This window comes from Enoplosus armatus, chromosome 4, assembly GCF_043641665.1.
Source record: "Enoplosus armatus isolate fEnoArm2 chromosome 4, fEnoArm2.hap1, whole genome shotgun sequence".
Taxonomy (NCBI): Eukaryota; Metazoa; Chordata; class Actinopteri; order Centrarchiformes; family Enoplosidae; genus Enoplosus; species Enoplosus armatus.
In genome coordinates, this window is record NC_092183.1 from 4555357 (window position 1) to 4576750 (window position 21394).

Consider the following 21394-nt stretch of genomic DNA (forward strand, 5'->3'; position numbering starts at 1 on the left):
TTCTGGAGGTGGCAGAGTTGCCTGGCTGGAGGAGTCGCAGTTTAAGCGCTTCATCAGCAAGGTGCCAAGGTGCCCTTGCTCTTTCAGCCTCAGGCTACCTCAGCTGAGCCATTATTTTGCAAAAATTTTACTACAGAGGTCAATAAAGAACATTATTTCACAAAGTCAAATGAGTACAATCTCTGAAGGCTTCAGTGTTGGCTAAAGATGTAGCATTACTTCTCTGTTTCTGCTCATCTCCACCTCTGACTGGTTATTTTTCCCTGTGTTTGTCATTGCAGCAGCTAAGACTTTACTCAACAAAAAGGCAGATGTCAAGGTAAGGGTCATCACATGTCTTCCTCCCACTTCTCTACCCTCTCTCCTCTTGACTCCCCTCTGCTCACCTGAGATAGAAATTCTGCCTCTCCTTCATCTTTGCTGTTTTTCTCTGCTCCACTATTTGCTTCTTTCCTTATCTGGCTAATCTCACTTTTGCCTTCTGTAGCTGTCTTTTCTTTGTAGATGAATGTGTTTGTGTCTCATTTGTCATTTTGTGTGTCATGTCATAATCTCATTGGCTGTGTTGTTTCTTGTGATGTATGTGTGGATTGTGGTTTTGTTCTCAGATGATGTGCGTCTGTATCAGGGCTGCTTGATATTTTGGATGTGTTAAGTAGAGATATTCACAGATTTTTTTTATTTTTTTTTTATAAAAAGCCACAGCTCTACTCTGGATACATATCTGTGGACACTTGTCTTTAACGTGTGTGTGTATGTGCATGTATCAGCTTGTGTGTTGCCTGCCAGAGCACAAGCCTCAAGTAGCACATCCCTCTGAAAGCACCCTTTATTTTGATTTGGCATTATTCAGCTCATTGCCACCTCTGTATCTCCATTATTAAATGTAACCATCTGTCAGCCGTTTTTTGTTTTTTGTCATCACTTCCTCTGCCTCTCATCCCTCCATTTCAGTCTCTTCCTCCTCTTTCGGTGCTTCCTTTTCCTGCTCACCCCATCTGGTCTTTAACCCCACATTCCTGTTCATCCTTTAATGAAGACCTCTCACCATCCCACGCTCGCACATACGCGCAGTGCAGTAACACATCCCACACAAAACTTCCATGAATGTCTGCAGCGTGCATGCGTGATAGTGTGCGACAAAGCTTGGAACATTGTGCACATGCAAACGAATGTGTTTGCTTCTCTTCATTGTGCATTGTGCATTATGTTAGGCAGAGCTTTGTGTGCACACACACACACACGTGGACATACAGGTGTGTGTGTGTGTTTGTGTATAATGTGACTGTGTGTGAATACGTCAGATGTGTTCGTAAGTTTTGGAAAAAAAAGAACAGAAGCGCAAATGGGGGTGTGAGCATGCCTGCACATCGAGTGTGCTTAAGCGTGGGTGTCCGCATGTGTGGTTTGCTTATGTGCGTGTGCAGTAGTGCGTGCGTGCACATGGCACCCCTCCCCTTTCTCCCTGCTCAGTTGGTTCAGCAGGGAATGTGACTCCAGTTCCAGGAATAGCTGCCAGTCTGGACCCTGGAAACTCAGACGACAGAAATAGACGCTTACTTCCACTGCAGCGCACTCATTGCCTAGCAACAGGCTCCCCACACACTCGCCCCAAACCATTTCTAAAGGCGTCTTCTTCGCTTGCTGCCATCCCTGCTTTCCTCTTTCCCCCCCCTCTTCTCGTTTCTCCTCCGTTTCCTCCCTCCACATGTCCTTTTTGTTCTCTTGGCGACTCTGACCTCCTCTCCTCGGCCTCTCCTCATCCTTCTTCTCCGCTGGTTCGTTAATATGTAATGGCACCTGACGTTTCAGCTGTAGCACCTGCTCAGAGCAAGCAAGCGGCCTCTCTCTTCCACTAACTACACACCACCGTCAGCCTCCCGTGCTGCCAGCTACTTCCCATGAAAGCCACTCCATTCAGCATTTTCATGTTGTTATATTGATAACACACACTGCGGCCATTCTTTTTGTTTCTAAAAGTTATCACATGTAGCATTCTTATACATCTATATGATGCTCAGATGAGCTGATGAGAATGAATGAGAGAACGTCAAATACAACATAGAGGACCGGTTTTGTTGGTCTTGTTCATCTGAGGCGATCGCGCCTATGTCCCCAAATTATTGTGCTAATAATTTATGAATGCTGCATGTAACAACTTAACTAAAAGTATTGAGCCAGTCGGGATTTTTAAATTTAAAATGAGTTCTGGGAGAATGCTGTGGTATTGTCTCAGAATACATTTTGCATTTCCTTGTCTTGCTTTTCTATTATGCCTCCGTCTTGCTCCTTGTTGCCCCAAATGTTCTTAATCTGTTGACAGAAGAACAGGGGTTCACAGTTCTGTGATGTTTCCCACTCTTGTATCCTCTTCCTGATGACTTCCACTTAAACCAGCTCTCCTTTTCGCGTGCTTGCGCCTCCCTACTTTTTTGCGAAATCTTATTGCTATGAGGAGAAACACTCGTCCTTCTGCTTTGTCCAAGCTGTCTGGAAATGTCTCATCCTATTCTTATTAAGAATTGAAAGCTGCGTTGCCATCAAAGTGTGCAAGTTTTGGTTTAGACTGACAAGATCTATCTTGTAGTACATTCACTTTTTGTCATTGGTTACTTTATCTCCCCCTCCCCCTTCTTCCAACATCCATCCATTCGTCCATCCGTCAATAAATCCATCCACCCATCAATCGCCTGAGGACAGAAACGCAAGTCCAGCTCTACTGTCCAGTATATGGTGAGCATGCTATTTATGCATTTGCCCAGTCACACCTTTTTTTGCTCCCTCTCTCCACTTGTTAACTTCTGTATTTGTTCTATCCACCTTTCCTTCGCCTTTACTCTATTTCATAGCTGGAGTCAAGTCTCCCTCACTTTATTTTAAGGATTAATCTGACACAATGCCCAGTTCATGAAGCATTTTTAATTCAAACAGTGGTCAGGTGTCATGCAGGCATTTCCTTGGAATAATGCTCTGGTGTTTTTACATGTTGACAACAGTAGCAGCTCCTTGTCAGGAATTACAGAAACTGAGAAGGAGCTGAGTAGTTAACCTGCGATGGCTAAAGAAAATAACTTATACAGAGAAAGTCAAACTTCAATGCCAGGCATAAAGTCACAGCTTTGGCCCTCGCAAAGTGCACTGCCATCACACTCACCCTGACATTACTCTGGAAAGGTAATAGAAGCAGGATGTTTTAGTTCCATCAGAGTTTCTCCAGGGATGCTGCTCCAGATCTGTCAGGGACACACTTTCAGAACAGAGGCAGCGTTTGTGCGTGTCGTTTCAATACAGAACTCTTACAGGCTTACAAGACATTGCACATACTTCAAACAAAAAGTAGGAACAAAAGTGTGTGTAGGTGGGGGCATACTTGCTCCTGGGACCAATTCTAAGCTCTGAATACAGCACCTGACTTTTTATTCAAAATGTAAAATGAAACAGCAATTTGCATAAGGTTAATAAACCAAGCAGAAGTACATTTTTTTAATTCAGGTAAGTGAATTTGACCCCTCACTTTTTTCCCTTTTTTTCTGCCTTGAGGCACCTTCTTTTCCTTCTGACCTGGCTTGTCCCCCATCATCTCCTCTGGACTTCTTCCTCCTTTGTTCTCCCTGTGCACTGCTTTATTTTCCCACCTGGGGAACCACCTGTGAATACTTTTACCCACTTTCTCCTTCTTTGTTCTTGGTAACGTCATTAAACGGTATTAATTGTGAAGATGTATGATCCCTTCTCAACATGTATCCTCTGATGTCTGATATTACCATGGTTATGCTTTCAATATGGCAAATGGTTTCGATGTTTGGCTTTGGATGTCAACTGGCGAAGCTTTGGTCAGAACTATCTTTTGAAATGCCATCCGGGAATATACGGGCTTTCTCCCAGAAGACACACATGAGGCAAATGCCTAAGACCCTGAGTTTGACTAAGACACCTCACCCGCTAATCGTTACTTTGACGAGGAATACATTTCCTGTTGCTCCACAGAGGCAGCGGAGTGATGGCTGACGACGGCTTTGGTTGGTTTAATGTGTGTGTAAGAGTTCACTGTATGTGTGTGTGTGAAATGTCTATATGTCAGCTTATTGTCAGCTTTTATTTTCATGCCTGTTTGTTTATGTGTGTGTGTGTGTGTGTGTGTGTGTGTGTGTGCATTGTGTTTTGTCTTTGCACTTGTGTGTGCTGACGTTTAAGCTCTCTCCCTCCTCTTTTCTCCTCTCCTCTCCTCTCCTCTCTTGAGTAAGCCCAGTGGCTTACAGAATTCATGTCATATCAACATATACACCCCTACACACACACACACACACACACACACACACACACACACACACACCCTACTAGACTTTCTGTCCATCCTGCAAGTCACTGTGTCACTGCACAATTCCAACACCACCGTAATGTTAGCTGACTTCTGAGAGTGAGTCGCCCCAGTCAGCAAATTAAAAATAAATGTTTTCCGAACGAGACGACAAATAACGTAATGTAGATTCAATGCAAATATCATTACGATTGAACGAAGCTCCAAAGAGCACTGGCTGCTCTTTCATGTGTGGTCCTCAAAGGAGCATTTGATCGTGGCTTGTAAAGGTGATTCATTACAGAACAAATGGCACAGTTGAATCGCTGCGATGTGGAATCCGAAGCGGCGGAGGTCACCAGTGACAACATTATGATGTCACCCGCCCCCTCATGTAGCCTCTGTTGTATTGGGGTGGCGTGAGAATATGTAAAAATCTAGGCATCATAAACCTAAACTAATTCAAATTCTGTTTCTAATTCTAACTGTAAGAAATGACAATTGGTGAAAGCTGAAAAGCTCAAAATGAGTTCTCACAAGGTTCGGAGTGCGAGGACACAAACGTACATACAAGCGCGCACATACACATGCATGGACACACGCTCACAAACACACCTCTTGCTGTTGTTAACACTCTTGTTGTGTCTCCTCCCTTTCCTCTCCTTTCCTGCACAGCCCCAGACAAACAGCACCAAAAACAGCATAGTCACCAGCCCCAAAGGAAACATCCCTTCACCTGCTCTGGTATTTACCTCCTAACCCCCCCCTTTACCTGTGTGTCCGTCTATCCCACTGCCCGTCTGTCCTTCAAAACCCCCAACCAACTCCCTTACTCCTTCACCTTTATCTGTTTTTTCTCTCTGTCTTGTCCATTGTGGTTGATCTTTGCCTCGCCGCTGCGATGGCCACAGCGGTCGGAAAGGTCTTTAACCAGCAGGTGGTGTCAGGAAGCATTTCCCCATGGCAGGTGGGGATGCTATGTGACTTCCACTCGGGTTGATACTGTGCTGCCATGTCATTTTCTCTATGCGTGAAAGTTTGCCAAAGAGGAACAGACAGCCAATGCCCACCGGGGCTGTCAGTGCGATTTACCCCCTCCTTCCTATTTATACCTCTGTAGAGAAGCGCTTCCCCACCGCGTGAGCGTCAAAGTCCAAAGGTCTGCAGATTGTCCTTCCAGCCAAACAGCACACCAGCTGATTTCAGGGATTAATTCCTCCTCTTCTGTTGATGGTGTGAAAATCAGTGAACTCATCTGATTCGCTGGAATGAAAACCTGCATGCTCGCAGGCTTCTGGCACAAACGTTTGTACTTTTACTTGGCATCAGGCCTCCAGGGGAGATTTCCAAGTTGCTTGTGTTCATTGAGTGCCTCTCTTCTGGATCTGTGTGGACTTAAATCCATTTACATTTTTCTGTGGGTGAGTTTTAGACATGGGAGCTGATGTCCGTCTCCCGTCATTTTCAGTTATTAAAAGCATATTTGTGAATCTGTTAGAAAAAGATCATTCAACAATACACTTTTTGGATAAATAAGCCTAAAAAATGTGTGTATATCATGAACAAATGTGTAGGTTTTTACGTTAACGTTGACACTAATGTTACAAAGCATACTATAGATTTTTAATTCCCAGACAGCTACTGGTTTCAGTCCATGGCAGTGATGTATACAAATCAAAACAGTCCCTGCAAAAGCATTTGTACGTCCGTGTGGTTCAAACTGCAAACATTTAAATATGTACATTAGTCTGCGGACATAGCTATCAGCGACATTTTGCTAACATCAGACACATATTTCTTTGTACTTACTAATGACCCAGTTTCTCATCCACAGTGCTCATGGTTCACTGTCGTCATCATTCATCAGTTGGAGACAGCAAAAACCTCCATCTTCTCTCTGTGTTTCATGACTAAAGCTATCGACAGTGTTGCGAATGCTCTGCTAATCATTCAGGGTGAAGCGCTACAGGAGGTGACGGTTTCATGGTGCTCTTTTCTTTTTGCCAAATTGCCTTTCACAGCTCCTCCAGTTAGTTAGTTAGTTAGTTAGTTTTAGTTTTCTGGTACCATCATGGTTGCTTTTAAAAAGAAAAAACATCATAAGAATGAAGAAATGTAATTAAATATGAATTTTATTTAGAACTTGTTTCACTTTATAGACATTTTAACATTAACGTTGCAAAAAGGCTCGTGCACATACTGTAGTTTATATACACTTTTATTGGGAACATCAACAACAACCCAAACCTGAAACAGAACTTTTCAAACATGGACATTAATCATTTTAGTTTGTTTTCCTGCTGTGAGGTACATTTGCAAGTATGTGAGATCATAATGTTTCGGACACTAGCTGCATTATATCATGCCATTTATATACCCAGGCCGGTAGCCACGCTCAATCATAAATCACTGACAACCGAGTGTTAGATGCCACACAAATGATCTCACCAACTTAGACATGTGACACAGCTGATGTCTTGGGCAAGTTTGGGTTTGCTCCTTGGAGCTCCTGCACACTAAATATGGCTTTGTCACACTGGCTAAACAAATCTCCATCTGAGCGTGTCATGATAATATATAATAGATTCTAGGCTGTTGGTCAGTGAGTCACTAACTAATGTAAGCTAGTGGTTACTCTGGTATGTTGGGGCATTGCCTAGCATAGCCTCAGCCGAGTGATTTGAAGTAGCCACCTGCTTTCAGTCCTTTTGTCAGAGAAGGCAAAATAAAAAGCCGTACACTCCAATGGAGCAACAGATGCAGCCATATGAGCATATTTTTATGATGGCAGTTGTCCTTTTTGTGAGTGTATTTTTTGTGTGTGCATGCATGTGGTGTTGGCTTAAGTCTCAGTCCAGTCTGCACATGTGCAGCAGCGCTTGATGTGAAGTTTACCTTTATGTGCTTAAGGGTGTGCATGGAAGTGTGGGCACAATGAGGGAGCAGAAGAGCCTTTTTTTTTTCTCTGATCCTTGAAGGGAATAGAGAGTGGGAGGGCAACTGTGATCTCCATGCTGTTGCTAGGGACTTGAGCAAGTTACTGTTTAGCCATTTGGTACATTAACTCCTTCATTACAGAGCTGCCAGGCCACGGAGACACAGACTGCCTTCACTTACATGACCTTAATTTGCCGACTTGGAGGCAGTTAAGTAGGGTGATGCTAATCTTAAATGTGCACATGTACTTAAATATATATGTGGCTTGGCTCTGTTTAAACAACACAACAAAGAACTAATAAATAAATAATAAATCATTTAAATTAGCAGCGCTACTAGAACGTCCCTGGAAGAGCGGCAGTGTTAATGTGAGGTCAGTGGTGATGTGTAACGGTCAAACCCTTCCCCGCCTGATGATGTGACGCCATCAGGACTCGCCCCCCTCCTTCTCATCTGCAAAAAAAAAAGGTACTTTGTTCTCACTCATCATCATCATCTCCCAAGTTGCCGCCAGTGCTTGTTGCCCCGGGCGACGGTTGCCCCGACAACACTGTCATCATCACCAGGGAGAAAGCTGATGATTGGTCATCACAGAGGTGTCACTTCCTGGGGGGGGGGATTTACTGTACATCAAATGACAGCAGACTGTGGGGAGCTGAAGAAAAGGGAGGCAATATATGTTTCCATTCTGGATCATCAGCCACTAATTGTGCTAAAAACGTAACAGCAGAAAAGGCAAAAAAAAAGACATTTGATTGCAGAAATTGTAATAAAAGATGCAAGAGGGAAAACACTCCTCTTCTGTCTCTTACTGTGCTCTAAGTGAGTGATTTCAGCAGCAAGAAGGTTTAGATGGGGTTGGTAGCAGAAAAAATAACACAGAGAAAAGTTATACTGTATGGCTAATCTTGTGGAGTGAGTGATCTCAGACTGAATTTCTTTCAGAAAGGGATTCTGAAATGATGCCAGTATGTGCCTGGCAGTGCTCGCCTTTTCTGTTGAGACGAGTGTGAAGGAACAAAATGACCCGTTTTCATATTCTTAGTCTTCCTGCTGGGTGTGCCAGGGCCTTGTAAGATGTTAGAAGAGGCTAGTGTTTATCTATGTCAGAGCACATTTCATTTATATTGTATGAGCTGGCTGATTTTCTCCTAATTGTAATTTACAGTTGTCATTGAAGGCCACAGCAAGGCAGAAATAAAGAGAGCCCATGTTCAACAAAACCCTGGATGAGTTAAGGATAAAAAAAACTGTCACAATTTTGAGTGCAACTTTATGCTGTCCATCTCCTGAGGCTGTGTACTCTATATCTGTGTGTGTGTGTGTGTGTGTGTGTGTGTGTGTGTGTGTGTGTGTGTGTGTGTGTGTGTGTGTGTGTGTGTGTGTGTGTGTGTGTGTGTGTGTGTGTGTGTGTGAGTGAGGGAAAGAGATAAATTGTGTGAGTACTGATGTGCTCATGGCAGACACTTCACCCTGAGTTTCAATACTGTCTCTGATCTCTGTGTGTGTGTGTGTGTGTGTGTGTGTGTGTGTGTGTGTGTGTGTGTGTGTGTGTGTGTGTGTGTGTGTGTGTGTGTGTGTGTGTGTGTGTGTGTGCTGCAGAGAACAGAACTGACTCCAAATTAGGGTTTTCAGCTCATCCACCCCCTCACTTCGCTTCGCAGGATTCTTCCCTCTCTCCTTTGTCAACCTTAACAAGCACTTTCTCTTCATCCAACATTCATATCACCCTCTTTTTTATCCTCCATTTTTCACACTCTTTTCTCTTTCTTTCCCTCCCTCCCTCTCTCGCCCCCTTTCTTTCCTTTCTCTCGTTTATTCCATGTTCCTCAATCTCCCCTCCTCCTCCTCCTCCTCCTCCTCCTCTTCCTCCAGGAACCTCAGACAACCGTCATCCATAATCCAGTGGACGGGACAAAGGTACACATCATTCCCCAGTCCTGACCTATTCTTTATCCTATTTGTCATTCTCCTCCTCTTCCTCATCTTCTCCTGCCCTTTGATCCTTCTTTTCCTCATGCATCGGTGTGAGCGCACCATGGCAATGGTTTACTAACGCGTATGTGCATATGTCTCTGTGTGTGTGTGTGTGTGTGTGTGTGTGTGTGTGTGTGTGTGTGACGTTATTTTATGAAGGGGATGAGGGGTGGACGGGATAGCGAGTGTTGCTTACCTTGTTAACCAGTGCCCCATTAAGCAGACTTGTGTGTTCTTGTGACTCATTATGCCACCACGACACACACACATTACACTCCCCAATAGTATGAATGAACAACAGTATATAATGAGGTAATGCAGGTAACTACAACAGTATGTATATCTCCTGAAAGTGAATGATTCTATGTTTAAACATGTTAAAAGCAAGATCTTTTACTGGATCGGAGACTCTAGATTGTATCAGAGAGCTCTGATGTTATTGAGATAAGATACGATAATGTTCATAATATCTTTTTGTATAATTAGTGCCATTGATTTTTGGTTGTATATTTCTACATATCGCTTAGCCCCTTAAATTTAGTTGCTACGGTTAATGTGTGTGTCTGTATGTGTTTAGAGGTTGTGCATGAACCTGCATGACTTTGAAGTAAGATCCCTTCCTCATAGATATGACCAAGAATATATTATGCCTCTGTGTGTGTGTGTGTGTGTGTGTGTGTGTTTTTGCTGAGTTGTGATGCGCACCGCTAAAGGGGAACATATCTTTGTTCCAAAGCAACATCCAGGTTTTGCATCACAACAGAGTGACCTTTGCATTAGATCTTGGGTCAGAAAGAAGTGCATGGCGTTGAATCGTGTACCACAGCAGGTCTCGGAGAGTCCAAAGAGAGGTTACAGAGGATATCACTGATGGTATATAGGAAGAATACTGCTACATTGCAGTTTTTGTTTTTACGCTAGGATGGTTCAAAGCTGCTTACTTGACATCTAGAACAGTTGCTCGCTTTGTTTGGTCCGTCTGGGTTTGACCTTTGTGAGCCCATAATGTCAACTTTGTCCAGGAAACGACCCAAAACATGACGTTTTATGAGTATAAGGAAAGCAAGCGGTCTGTGATTGGACATCCAGGCATTGCAAAATGAACAGAGGACGAGTCGAGAGTCAAGATTAAATGGGTGGAATGCGTTAATAATATATTGGCTGAGAAATGAATGTAGTGGAAACAACAATGAGATAAATTACAGCAAAGTGCATAAATGAGTGTATCATGTTTACATAGATCATATTTTACAAGCCCTGGCTTGCCTATATCATGGCAGGATGAAACAAAATGAATAAGATGCAAAATGTCACAAATAAAACTTCTCTGTGTTTCAGACCAAAGAAAAAAAACTGTAGGTGTGATCACACTTGTGATATTTCTAATATTTGAGGGTGCTTGCTACAATTATCTCCCTCACACTCTCACTCACTCACACACACTTTTTCTCTTCACTTGTTCCTCTCCAGGTCACAAGCTGCTCTTTACGAAGCACAAAAGTGGCGATGAAACCACTTTCGTGCTCGTGATGCTGTTCGTGCACGTGTGTGCTTCTAATGAGGTCACCGAGTCTCTCAACTCTCCTCTACATGCAGGGGAATTTAGGCCCATTTAATCTGCTAATTGGAAATTAGAAGCTAACTCCTCCTCTGGCGAAAGCCTGAGAAGAAAAAGGCAGCCAGGCAGACAGAAAGGTAGATGGATAGATTGCACGATCTGAAACTCTGCTTAAGATGACAGAATCCTTTCTGCCAGCTTCCCTTGTTGAAATGGACAGATGGAGCACATCCCATTGAGTTTCTGTCAGTTTCAGCAAGAGACAAACGCGCCCTGTGGAGGGGGAAGACGTCAGTTGTCCACATGGTGTGATGCACACACACACACACTGAGAATGAAGCAGAGGGAGTAGAAGAAGAGAAAAGAAGTTTCAGGCCAAGCGTAAAGAAGTCAAATGTGGAAAGACTGTTTACACAGTGGCTTATTGGGCTCCTAGGCTGATGGGTTTGCTGGAATGGTTTGACTTTCTAGTTGACAAGGTTTTATGATTGTGACACATTAACACATTAACGGCATTGAACCACATTGGGATTTTGTCCTCGTTTGGCGTCTGTTTATGAATTTAATCTGCATTAATTTGCTTTGATATTTTTGGTGTTCTAATCAGACTCCACATGGCAACATGGTAATATGCCCCCTGCTGGCCTGTGTTTTGATTGTGTAAAACAAGTCCCTTTGCCACTCTTGGGATGTGTGTATTCATGTGTATTCGACACAAATGTTTGCGCTATTATGTTTGAACCCAAACTGACCGTCTATCTCTGATCTCCAGGAATCATCAGACAGCAGCAACACCACTGTGGAGGATGAAGATGTGAAAGGTAAAGACTGCAGAGACACAAAACATGACAAATTCCAAGTCAAGTACTGAACTGTTTGCTGCAAATGAAAGGCCGGAATACTTCTGGGAACTTGACATTTCCACGGTATTGATGTAATTGTTTTTTGCTGTGAACAACCTGTGTAACTGCAGAACTCCACCATGAGGTGCCTCTCATGATCGTAAATATCACACGATCACATGCGATAGAAGCATTAAAAACAAGTGTATGACAATCAGCAGATAGCACACTTAACCAGAGAGTAGAGGAGATTTGGTCGATTGCCTTTCGGTCGGGCTTGTTAAGTCTTCAGCTTTGTAATGGTGGATTGTGACAAGCTCTGCTATTACCCTTAAGTTACACGAGGAGAAATGGATTCTTTAATTCTCTTGGCTGTAAAAGTTGTTCATTATTTGCTATGATTTTCTAAAAGCTTTTTAAAATTACAGTTAAACGTTCTGACGATCCAGAGAGCCTTCAAATGTCCTCTCCCAACTGGTGCTCTGCTTTGCATGAGCTTCTTGTTTATTAGACGGCAATATCACGAGCCTCAGGGCGGTAATGCATTCTGATGCCAGCTGTTGAAAATCTCTCTCATGTGACCGGCTTTGTCTTCGTAGAGGCTTATTAGAGGATTCTTTCTCTCTCTTTCTCTCTGAGATGTGTTTTATATTCTGAGCATCGTGATTCTTGACCATTTTTAAAAGCGTACAGATATAATGTGGAGCAACAAATGGCTTAATGACTTTTTAATTCAGTTCATGTGTAAACACCCAAAAGGTAATATTTTTAATCACAGCCCAGCACAAAGACGTTAAATGTATAAGTAATATGTACACATTGTGTAAATGTGACTCTGACTTAGTCACCAGGCCGTCAACCAGCTGATGTCTGACCTCTTACTGACCCCACATGGAGCCTGGCTGTATTGCTTCCTTCTGCTGGTTATTCAGAAAGACTGAAGTGGTGTGTGTGTGTGTGTGTGTGTGTGTGTGTGTGTGTGTGTGTGTGTGTGTGAAATGTAAGAGGCCTTGTAATGCTGTTGTGGTTTGGCTTTCTCAAAAGTGTTGGCGTTTGGCTGAAATCGTTATACTGAGAAACACACACCTCTGATATACCAACATGTCTGTGTGGGGGGTCAGCTTGCGGAGTTGTGTACTTGTGTTGTGAGTGTGTGTGTGTGTGTGTATAAGTTGCTTGTGGCTGGAATTGTGAAATGGCCGTCTTATTGGCACATATCACACATATCAACAAGTAACTTCACGGCGTGCTTATGTGACCAGATCTTTTTTGTCCACTGTGTGTGTGACTGAATCTATGTTTGTGTGATGTATGATTGTGTGTGTGTGTGTGTGTGTGTGTGTGTGTGTGTGTGTGAATGCATGGGTTCTGCCTCTACTTATCTATGCCAGCACACTCAAACACCCCTGTTCTCCACATCCAAGCTGAGTACAATGCGTCTAAATCGGGTCATGAATGTATAATTTCGGTGCCAGGCATACAGAACAGAATGTGCACTTCCTCCTCCTCCTCCTCCTCCTCCTCCTCCTCCTCCCTATAGAGGCTTCGCTGCTGTGTCACAAAGTCCCTAGCAACCTTGGCAGGGCCATCATGTAGGTCTGTACGAAAAATGAACCAGTGTTGGAAAGAGTACTACAAAAATCAAATAGTATTCAAGTAGAAGTACTCTTATTTTACCGGCATCATGCTTATTGTTAAATCAGAAGTTCTAGTTTGAAAATCTCCTTCAGTGAAAGAGTAACTCCTCTAAAAGGTGTTCAGAGTAAAAGTTTTCAGAAAGAAGAACACAATCTTGAATCTCACCCAAAACTCTGAGAGGATGGAGTTCAAACCATGTATTTTATTTAGTGGAAAAATGGGAAATCACAGAGTAAAGTGCACATTGTAAAGATAGATTTCTCTTGTATTCTCTGATCGACACTTGACCGCAATGTTCGTGTTTCCAATAATTACGGACAGTCAACATTTGTACCCTGATAACTGTGATTTTAACTGCAATCAAGAACACAAGTAAAAAAAGTCCCAAGTGTGCAATTAATCTACCCAATGACAATATCAGGGGTACATGTATTTCATTACCTTCAGCCTTGGCACCAGGCGTGTAAAAAGTATACTGATGAGGCAAGGAAATTAGATATCTGGTAGAAAAGTGGTGTCAGTCAGGGCAGGACGTTTCTTACATGTTCCAGGGAAAAGATGATCAGCTCGGTTTGTTTAAAAGTGTTGATCAGCACCACGCTGTTAACTATCTTTAGCACCAGTCTCTTGGGCTCTAACCTCTATTCCAGAGCACATGACACACACTCGACCTTTGGCTTCATCAGGTAGCTTACCATCAGGCTAATGAAGCAAAGTAACAGTTTCAGTGGCTCATTCGATAATTTACGGGGAGGGGATGTTGTCATGTCACCGCCTGGTCAAAATTGTATTTGTTATATGTTATTTTAAAGTTTTGTACAACCTCAGGTGTAATTTACTATAAAATTGTTCTGTTTGTTGCTCACTTTTTCAAATGACATGGAGACATTTTTACGCACTAACTAATGATGAGACGCCATGTTATTGACAGCACAACAACAGGTCATTCATTAGAGTAGCGTGGGAGAGGTCCATGTATTTGTACACTGTGTCTTAGCCTGAAAATATGTAATCCCTTGTTAGCTAACGTGCGTTCTGTCTGAAAGTGTTGTAAAATATCAGAATCATGAAAGTTGCTCACTTAAAATGAATTATTAAAATGACCCTTGATGTCAGTAGGGTTGCCTGAAGGAGCATTACATCACCTGAAAATCCTTTATACCCTCAGGCTCTACTGTACCACACTGTACTTTCCCTGTACACACAGAGAAAGGTATCCTCCCCCTACGTATTCCTACCCATCCAAGGTCCCAAATTGGAGCCCCACCACCCCACCCCTCTGGCAGGAGTGGAGAGGGCAAGGGCACCTTGAGAGGGGGGTCGGGGCTAAAGGGGGAGGTGTCTAAATTTAGCCCTGGTGACAGGAAATGGAGATGGAGTGCCCGGAGACGCGTTAAAAACACACCGCTCTGCTAGCGCCACCCTTAGATAGCATTAGTCTCACACAGCAGCTTTAAGACTCTTAAGATGCGAACCGGCACATAGCACGGTTAGCGCCAGAGAAAACTACAAGAGCCAGGTGAGTGCGGGGAGGAAGGGGAGTCGTGTTTGGTTGGGGTAGTTTGTGTCATGTTGGCCTTTTGTAGGATCTTGTTAGGTCAGCGAGTGCTCGACAGCTGGTTTGTAACCCAACACCCGTGCTGGCTTTTGGAGCATCCAAACACATATCTGCTCTGTTACTCTCAATACTTTTATAGCAGGGAATATGTTACAGACTGTTTTCTGAGGGCTGCTCGTTGTGAGTCGTTGATCTGCATTTGTTGTGAAGGTGATCTTTTTTTTTTTACAGTCACTAATGATTCATGGGATTACTTGCTGTTAAATTGCTAATCCTGAAGTGCTTCTTTTTGTGACGTCTGTGGAATTGAGTGCTAATTGCTGGGATGTTTCTAAACTGCAGAGGGATCACCTGTCAGTCAAACAGTGTGGGCTGTACTGTGACGTCTTTGGATTTCCTGTTATGTTTGGTTGCTTTCTGTAGTTGAGAGGGTGCAGCCGTACCTCTAGTAATGTTGTATTGTGGCAGGAATCATTTTTTCCCCGTTTCCTTTTCTCGTGCCAGTCTCGTGCCGCCTATTTTTTTCCTGCAGGGACACTTTCTTTCCGTCTGTTTGTCAACGGGTGTTCATGTGTTGCGTTTCCCTCTGTGCCAGCTGATTAAACAGACGAGCTATAATGAGTAACATCCAACTCTCTCTCATTATCATGGCCATCGCCGTTGTCATCATCCATCCTCTGCTCACTGGCAAGACTCCCATTAAAGTCTCAGTAAAAAGCCCACATGCAGCAGCAGTAAATCCTGCTGAAATGGAGTCATTAACTGGGATAACGAGGAAAGTGCTTTATTTTTTCTTTTTCAATGAGATCTGGTGACGGAGGACCCATCATCTTGTATATATCTGCCCTGTCATCTCACGCAAACCCTTCCCATCATTCCTCACTGTGACATTTCTTTTGTGTTTTCCTGTGCAATATATCCGACTGGTTGTCATCACTCTTTGCATTTTATTCTGTGTGTGTGTGCATGTCATCAGGGAAGAGCTTAGACAACAGCTCGCTTAAGGCGCAGTCCAGCACGAGCTCCCAGCCTGATAGCTCTCAGGGCTCCTCAGCTGCTGTGTTCTGTAAGTCAGCATGGCCCGTCAAATGCAGCCTGTGTGTACTCCATTCCCATGTCCCTGCATGTATTAAAAGCATACATCTGCTGTCATTTAGCACCACTAAATCCCTAAAGTACCCTGACTTATCCTGTGCTTCATTCCTCCATTAGAGTCTTCTTAGTCAGCACCATTCCTACATCTCACTATCAGACAGTCGAAAATATCTCATAACAGCAGAAATAGTCGTTCTGAAAAACATTGAGGAGATGCTTTGTAGTATTTCTACTCCTCTACCCTCCCATCCTCCCCTCTGTCCCTCCCACGCCACGTGTGTTTAGTAACTCGTTGTCTCCTTCTCATGGACATATTTGGAACAGCAACACAATACTGCTCCATGACAATCGGTCTTAACATTGTCTTTCAGACATTTCTAAGCATGAATTCTGCCCTGTGTCTTTTATTTTTCCCTCCACTTCATCTCGGAGAGCTCTATTGATACGTCCAGTACCACGACTTCATTGACTATGTTTGATAAAAACTCACCTCTTTCTCACATTTCGCTGAGTGGCCTGCTCGTCTTAGTGCTCTCCAAGATGTTTGTTCATCTGAATGGCCACAATGCTTTGGTCAACTGTCTCCCATGTTCCTCCCTCCTCAACTCAGCTGCCACAAAGTTTGCTGACCTGCTGGGTTCAGTGCGTAGGGGCTCAGGGCCCACATCCGACGGGGAAGGGAGATCCAGCACTCCACCTCCCGCTGTCCTCTCCGCCCCCTCCCCTCCGCACACCCCTGTTGTCCCCATGCAGAGTAAGTAGAAGTGTAGAGTGTGAAGTAGACGACCACTGGAAGAGAAAAAAAGTGTCCATGAGACTTCATGAATCTCCTGTTCCTCTGTTCCCATGCCAAGATGATGCATGAAAAGAGGGACTGATTCTGGCTTTCATTTGTCATTTTGGAAAAGGAGGGAAAACTAGTGAAACAGCTTATTTCTAAGCTCTACATAGATCACTCTCGCTGCACCTTTGTCATTTCTTCATCTTTAGAAATACCTTCAAGAGTTTTCTGAACCAAACTTCCTAAGTCAAGGGAGGGATGGTACTAAAGAAAATGTTAAAACCACCTCCAACTGCAGAATTAAAATATATTGCCTATATTAAAGGATATAGCTGACGATGTTCAAGTTTAAAGTATTAAAAAAAACAACAGTGAGCCACATTGTCACACTGAGTGACATGTTCCTTGTTTACAATGATACATTGGGCGTTGTAGTTTATTTCGAGTCAGTCCCACATACAGCTGCTTTAAATACTCAATGGCGCACCAAATGTCTCTGCTGAAAATAGTCCCTAACAAATGCACTATTTACTCCTGTTTGAGTAACGTTTCTACAGAACCGAGCTGAAATTAGAGCTTTTTATTTTAAAAAAATGTATACATGTGGATTTAAGTGCCACAGAAAGTATTAAGAAACAAACGCATTGTTTGTTTTGGTTTCAGTTTTAACTGGCAACAAGTAAAACACCATTCTCATCCTTTAAATTCCAGTTTTTATAAAATACACTGTCAAATCAAATGTATCGTCAGCACAGTATAGACCAAATACAATGAGTCAGATTGATGTTTATCTTCTACGATTATGATTGTAACTGCGTAGTTTAATTAATTTGAAGGAAACATTTTGTAATAGCTATATGCAAATGAAAGAATTAGGAAATGAAAGGTATAATACTGCAGGTTTAATGAAAAGCAAAGTGTGTTTAACTTCTCCCAAACCTCCTGTATAAAACCATGACAGTTTGATCGCTGAATCTTCCTCTCTCTCCTTTGTAATGTGTGGAGTGTGTAGTACAAAGGAAGCTACACTATGTTGACACTGTGGTTCAATTTATAGTTACTGTGACCGCAAATACACACATTTCCAAAGGGATTTCCTTATTTCTTCATTCCTTTATTCTCTTTTTCTTCCCTCCTTACTGTTTCTAATCTGTTCTTTGCATTCCCTCTCCACCACCCACCCACCCATCCATCCATCCATCCATCCATCCATCCATCCATCCATCCATCCATCCATCCATCCATCCATCCGTCCGTCCATCCTGCCTGAACGGCACTCAGTGTCTCGGCTCACCGACCTGGTAAGCAGCGTTCGCAGGGTGCCGGCGGCCCCAGCACCCGAGGCTGACGCCGCACCGGCACCGGTACCCAGCGCCAGGCCCACCCCTCCACCTGCACACACCACCTCCCCACCTCCCCCTCACTCCCCCTCCAGCCCCTCCCTGTCTTCCTCCCAGAGTGAGTACCGAGCATGACCCAGCCCGACCCCACGCATGGTAGCCAATCCCGGGGCTTAATAGAATAACATTTCAGGATTTCAGTGCAGGCCTGTGCGTGAACAAGCGTGTTTGACAGTCAGTGTGTTCTGCTTTTGGTAAACAGGGTCCATAGAGGAAAGTACATTGTGCTCTTTTGTCAGCCGACTTGCAAATTAAACTCTCTGGTTGTGTGTGCTTTTTGCTTCTGAGCCTTATTAACCTCCTCTCCAGTCTGCCATGGAGAGCACTGCTGACTGCAGCTGGATTTATGCATCGTTTGGTTGCTTTTGACTGGCTGTGATGTCTTTAAATACATAGGTGACATTGCTTGCGGTGATATGCGAGATGCCTTGCGTGTGCTCATATTACTGCAGTTGGTGACACATGATGAGCAAAGTCTCTATTGTGTGTGTGTAGATGTTTGTTTTTATTTGTTTTCAGAGTGAATTAACTTGCTCTTCAGGCTCCACAGATGTTTGTTACGACTACTAATACTGAATCCACGCTAATTTCACTATAAACCATATTTTTCCAGCTCCTAATATAAACGCAGAGAGGTCGAAACATTAGTTTCAGTTTTAGTATTCTTAGTATTCTCGCTGATGATTTAAGAATGAACTGCTCTCCATGTGTCCGGCTGTTGTGATGTACCTCTGATTAACTTCCTACTGTCCTCTGCAGCACGCAAACAAGAAATTATCAAGATCACTGAGCAGCTGATAGAGGCGATCAACAATGGAGACTTTGAGGCATACGCGTGAGTCTGCGTTTTTGTGTTTGGCTTTTGTTCAAATGCGTAGTTTAAAGTTAATGCTTCATTAACATGTCCCGCTCTTTCCTCCCCAGTAAGATCTGCGACCCTGGACTGACCTCGTTTGAGCCGGAGGCGCTGGGCAACCTGGTAGAGGGGATGGATTTCCACAGATTCTACTTTGAGAACCGTAAGATTTATAGATTTGTTGGTATCATACTGTTGCATCCTTGCTTATTTCCTGATATTGTTTATATCTTTAGTTTTAGTGTAAACACACTTCTGATAAATCTTAATCACAAAGTGGAGCTGAAAGAGAGAAATGAGCTCAGTCTTCTCTCATTAAGCTGCTGTACATCTCTCCATTTGCACTATTGCTGATTTTAGAAATAGACCACATGAGGAAATGTTTTCACAGGAAGCGTCAGTGGAAGTGAAGAAAACTAACTAAAGCTCCCCAACGATCCACAGCAGCTTCCACGTCCACCAAGATTGAGATGATCAGTGTTACATGTCCTCAAAATTCAAACAGCCAGTATTTGTTTCACTATGGGATGCCAGTGTGTGAAACTGCATAACGAAGCTTTAAAGACAGTTTACATGTGAACTGTATGAACGCGAGTAGTAATAATAGTAGAGTAGTTATATCCAATCATTATTGTAGTTGTGTTGTCTTGCTCATTCCCTCTCCTGACATTGTTCTTGTCGTCTTCTCAGTTTTGGCTAAGAACAGCAAGCCCATCCACACCACCATCCTGAACCCCCACGTGCACCTGATCGGCGAGGACGCGGCCTGCATCGCTTACATCCGCCTGACTCAGTTTGTTGACGGCCAGGGTCGGCCGCGGTCCAGCCAGTCAGAGGAAACTCGCGTCTGGCATCGCAGAGACAGCAAGTGGCAGAACATCCACTTCCACTGCTCAGGCGCACCGGCTGCGCCACTCCAGTGAGGTACGGACTACAGCGCTGGGACAACTGGGAGAAAACTGGCAGCAGGTGTCCTCTCAGAGCATGTTTGTACTATTTAGCTTTTTTCAAACTTTGGAAAGTAGCTACAGCTGTTGTACCTGTATATTTTTAGGTGATGAAGCGCTTTCTGTGACCAGATTAAACATTTAAATAAAGACAACAATCAGAGTGGAAATAGAGGATAGAAGAAGGGAACAACAGATTGACGGGTGGAAAAGTTGGCTGTAGAATCCTAAGTTTAGTATTGGGCACATTACAGGTTCTTTTTCAATTCAATTGTATTTACATAGTGCCAGATCATAATAGGAGTTATCTCAGGGCCCTTTTCATATAGAGCAGGTCTAGACTGTACTCTGTACTTTATAATATCTTTTGAGCGCTAACACTATCTAGAAGCATAAAAAGGTATGTGTTAATTCAAGGAATCAGCAAAAGAAACTTCATGTGTGTTTCCATCAGCCTTCGGTATGCTAATAGTCTGAAGAAAGGGTAGCAGCTCTGCTTCAAACTGAGGTATTCCCACCCCAATAAATCATTCAAGTGACTTACATGAGTTTCTTTTCGGTCCACATGTGCTTCTCAACGTGTGTTTTTGTTATTAATTAAATTTTTTAATTTAACTTAATTTAATTTTTGATGGCAACAATAAGCTGATGCTGTAGCTGTACTGCGTGATAGACAGTAATCCTGGGAGTAGACGTAGCACGTCCAGCAATATTATCAATTTATTCAAATAATTTGATTCCATCAAATGTTTTTATCTTAACTTTTGCACCTTACCAAGCATAAAAACATGGGTTTTTTTGCATGCTCTTTTGAGTATCACGTACTTACTCTCTGTAGACCTGAAAGGGGGTTGTGAAAAGAGTTTTCTCCCTCATGAAAAACTGTGGCCTGCTTGAATCAATTTCAGTTACAATTGATTCCAATGGTGACGAAGTTTCTCGGAAAGAAAAACTAAAACATTTCACCGAAATATGGCAAAATACTTCTGTGTCATGCCATAACGTTGCATTGTGTCAAAAAGCTTTGGAACATACTGCAACTTTTATAGCAAGCTTTTTTGCTTTGGATGTGTTACAACTGCACTTGTTGTGTTAAAGGAATAGTTGGACATAAATACACTAATTCTGCTTTCTTGCAGAGAGTTACATGAGAGGATAATTACCAGGAGACTGTTAGCTTAGCTTAGCATAAAGACTGGAAACAGGGGGAAAGTGGCGTTGTCAAAAGTTTAAAAATCCACCTACCAGCACCTCTAAAGCTCATTAATTAACTTGTTCAAGCTTGTTTGTTTCATTCGTATAAAAATTGAAGTGTAAAAATGCCAATTAGAGGTGCTGGTAGGCTGATTTTGTTACGTTTGGACAGAGACTAGTTTCCCCATGTTTCCAGTCTTTAAGCTAATCTAAGATAACTTCATATGTACCGTGCAGACCCGAGAGTGGTCTCAATTGTCTCTTCTAACATTCTGCAAGGAAACGAATAATGTCGAACTCTTCCTTTAAATTTA

The 21394-nt window shown here is 43.0% G+C and overlaps 1 protein-coding gene across 29 annotated transcripts in view; it reads left to right on the forward strand.

Annotated features, from left to right (window-relative positions):
• camk2b1 (calcium/calmodulin-dependent protein kinase (CaM kinase) II beta 1) overlaps window positions 1–19862 on the forward strand; it is a 61610-nt gene extending 41748 nt beyond the window's left edge. For 2 of the 29 annotated variants that reach the window (XM_070903564.1, XM_070903566.1), the window contains exons 13-19: window positions 282–325; window positions 4973–5041; window positions 9110–9154; window positions 11542–11590; window positions 18843–18918; window positions 19008–19102; window positions 19630–19862. In XM_070903564.1, the coding sequence (XP_070759665.1) occupies window positions 282–325; window positions 4973–5041; window positions 9110–9154; window positions 11542–11590; window positions 18843–18918; window positions 19008–19102; window positions 19630–19862 (611 nt within the window). Of the gene's footprint in view, window positions 1–281; window positions 326–2700; window positions 2734–4972; window positions 5042–9109; window positions 9155–11541; window positions 11591–15783; window positions 15874–16512; window positions 16657–17964; window positions 18142–18842; window positions 18919–19007; window positions 19103–19629 lie in introns of all 29 variants that reach the window. The other 27 variants (XM_070903560.1, XM_070903572.1, XM_070903556.1 and 24 more) reach the window with 26 other exon arrangements.
• The last annotated feature ends 1532 nt before the right edge of the window (window positions 19863–21394 follow it).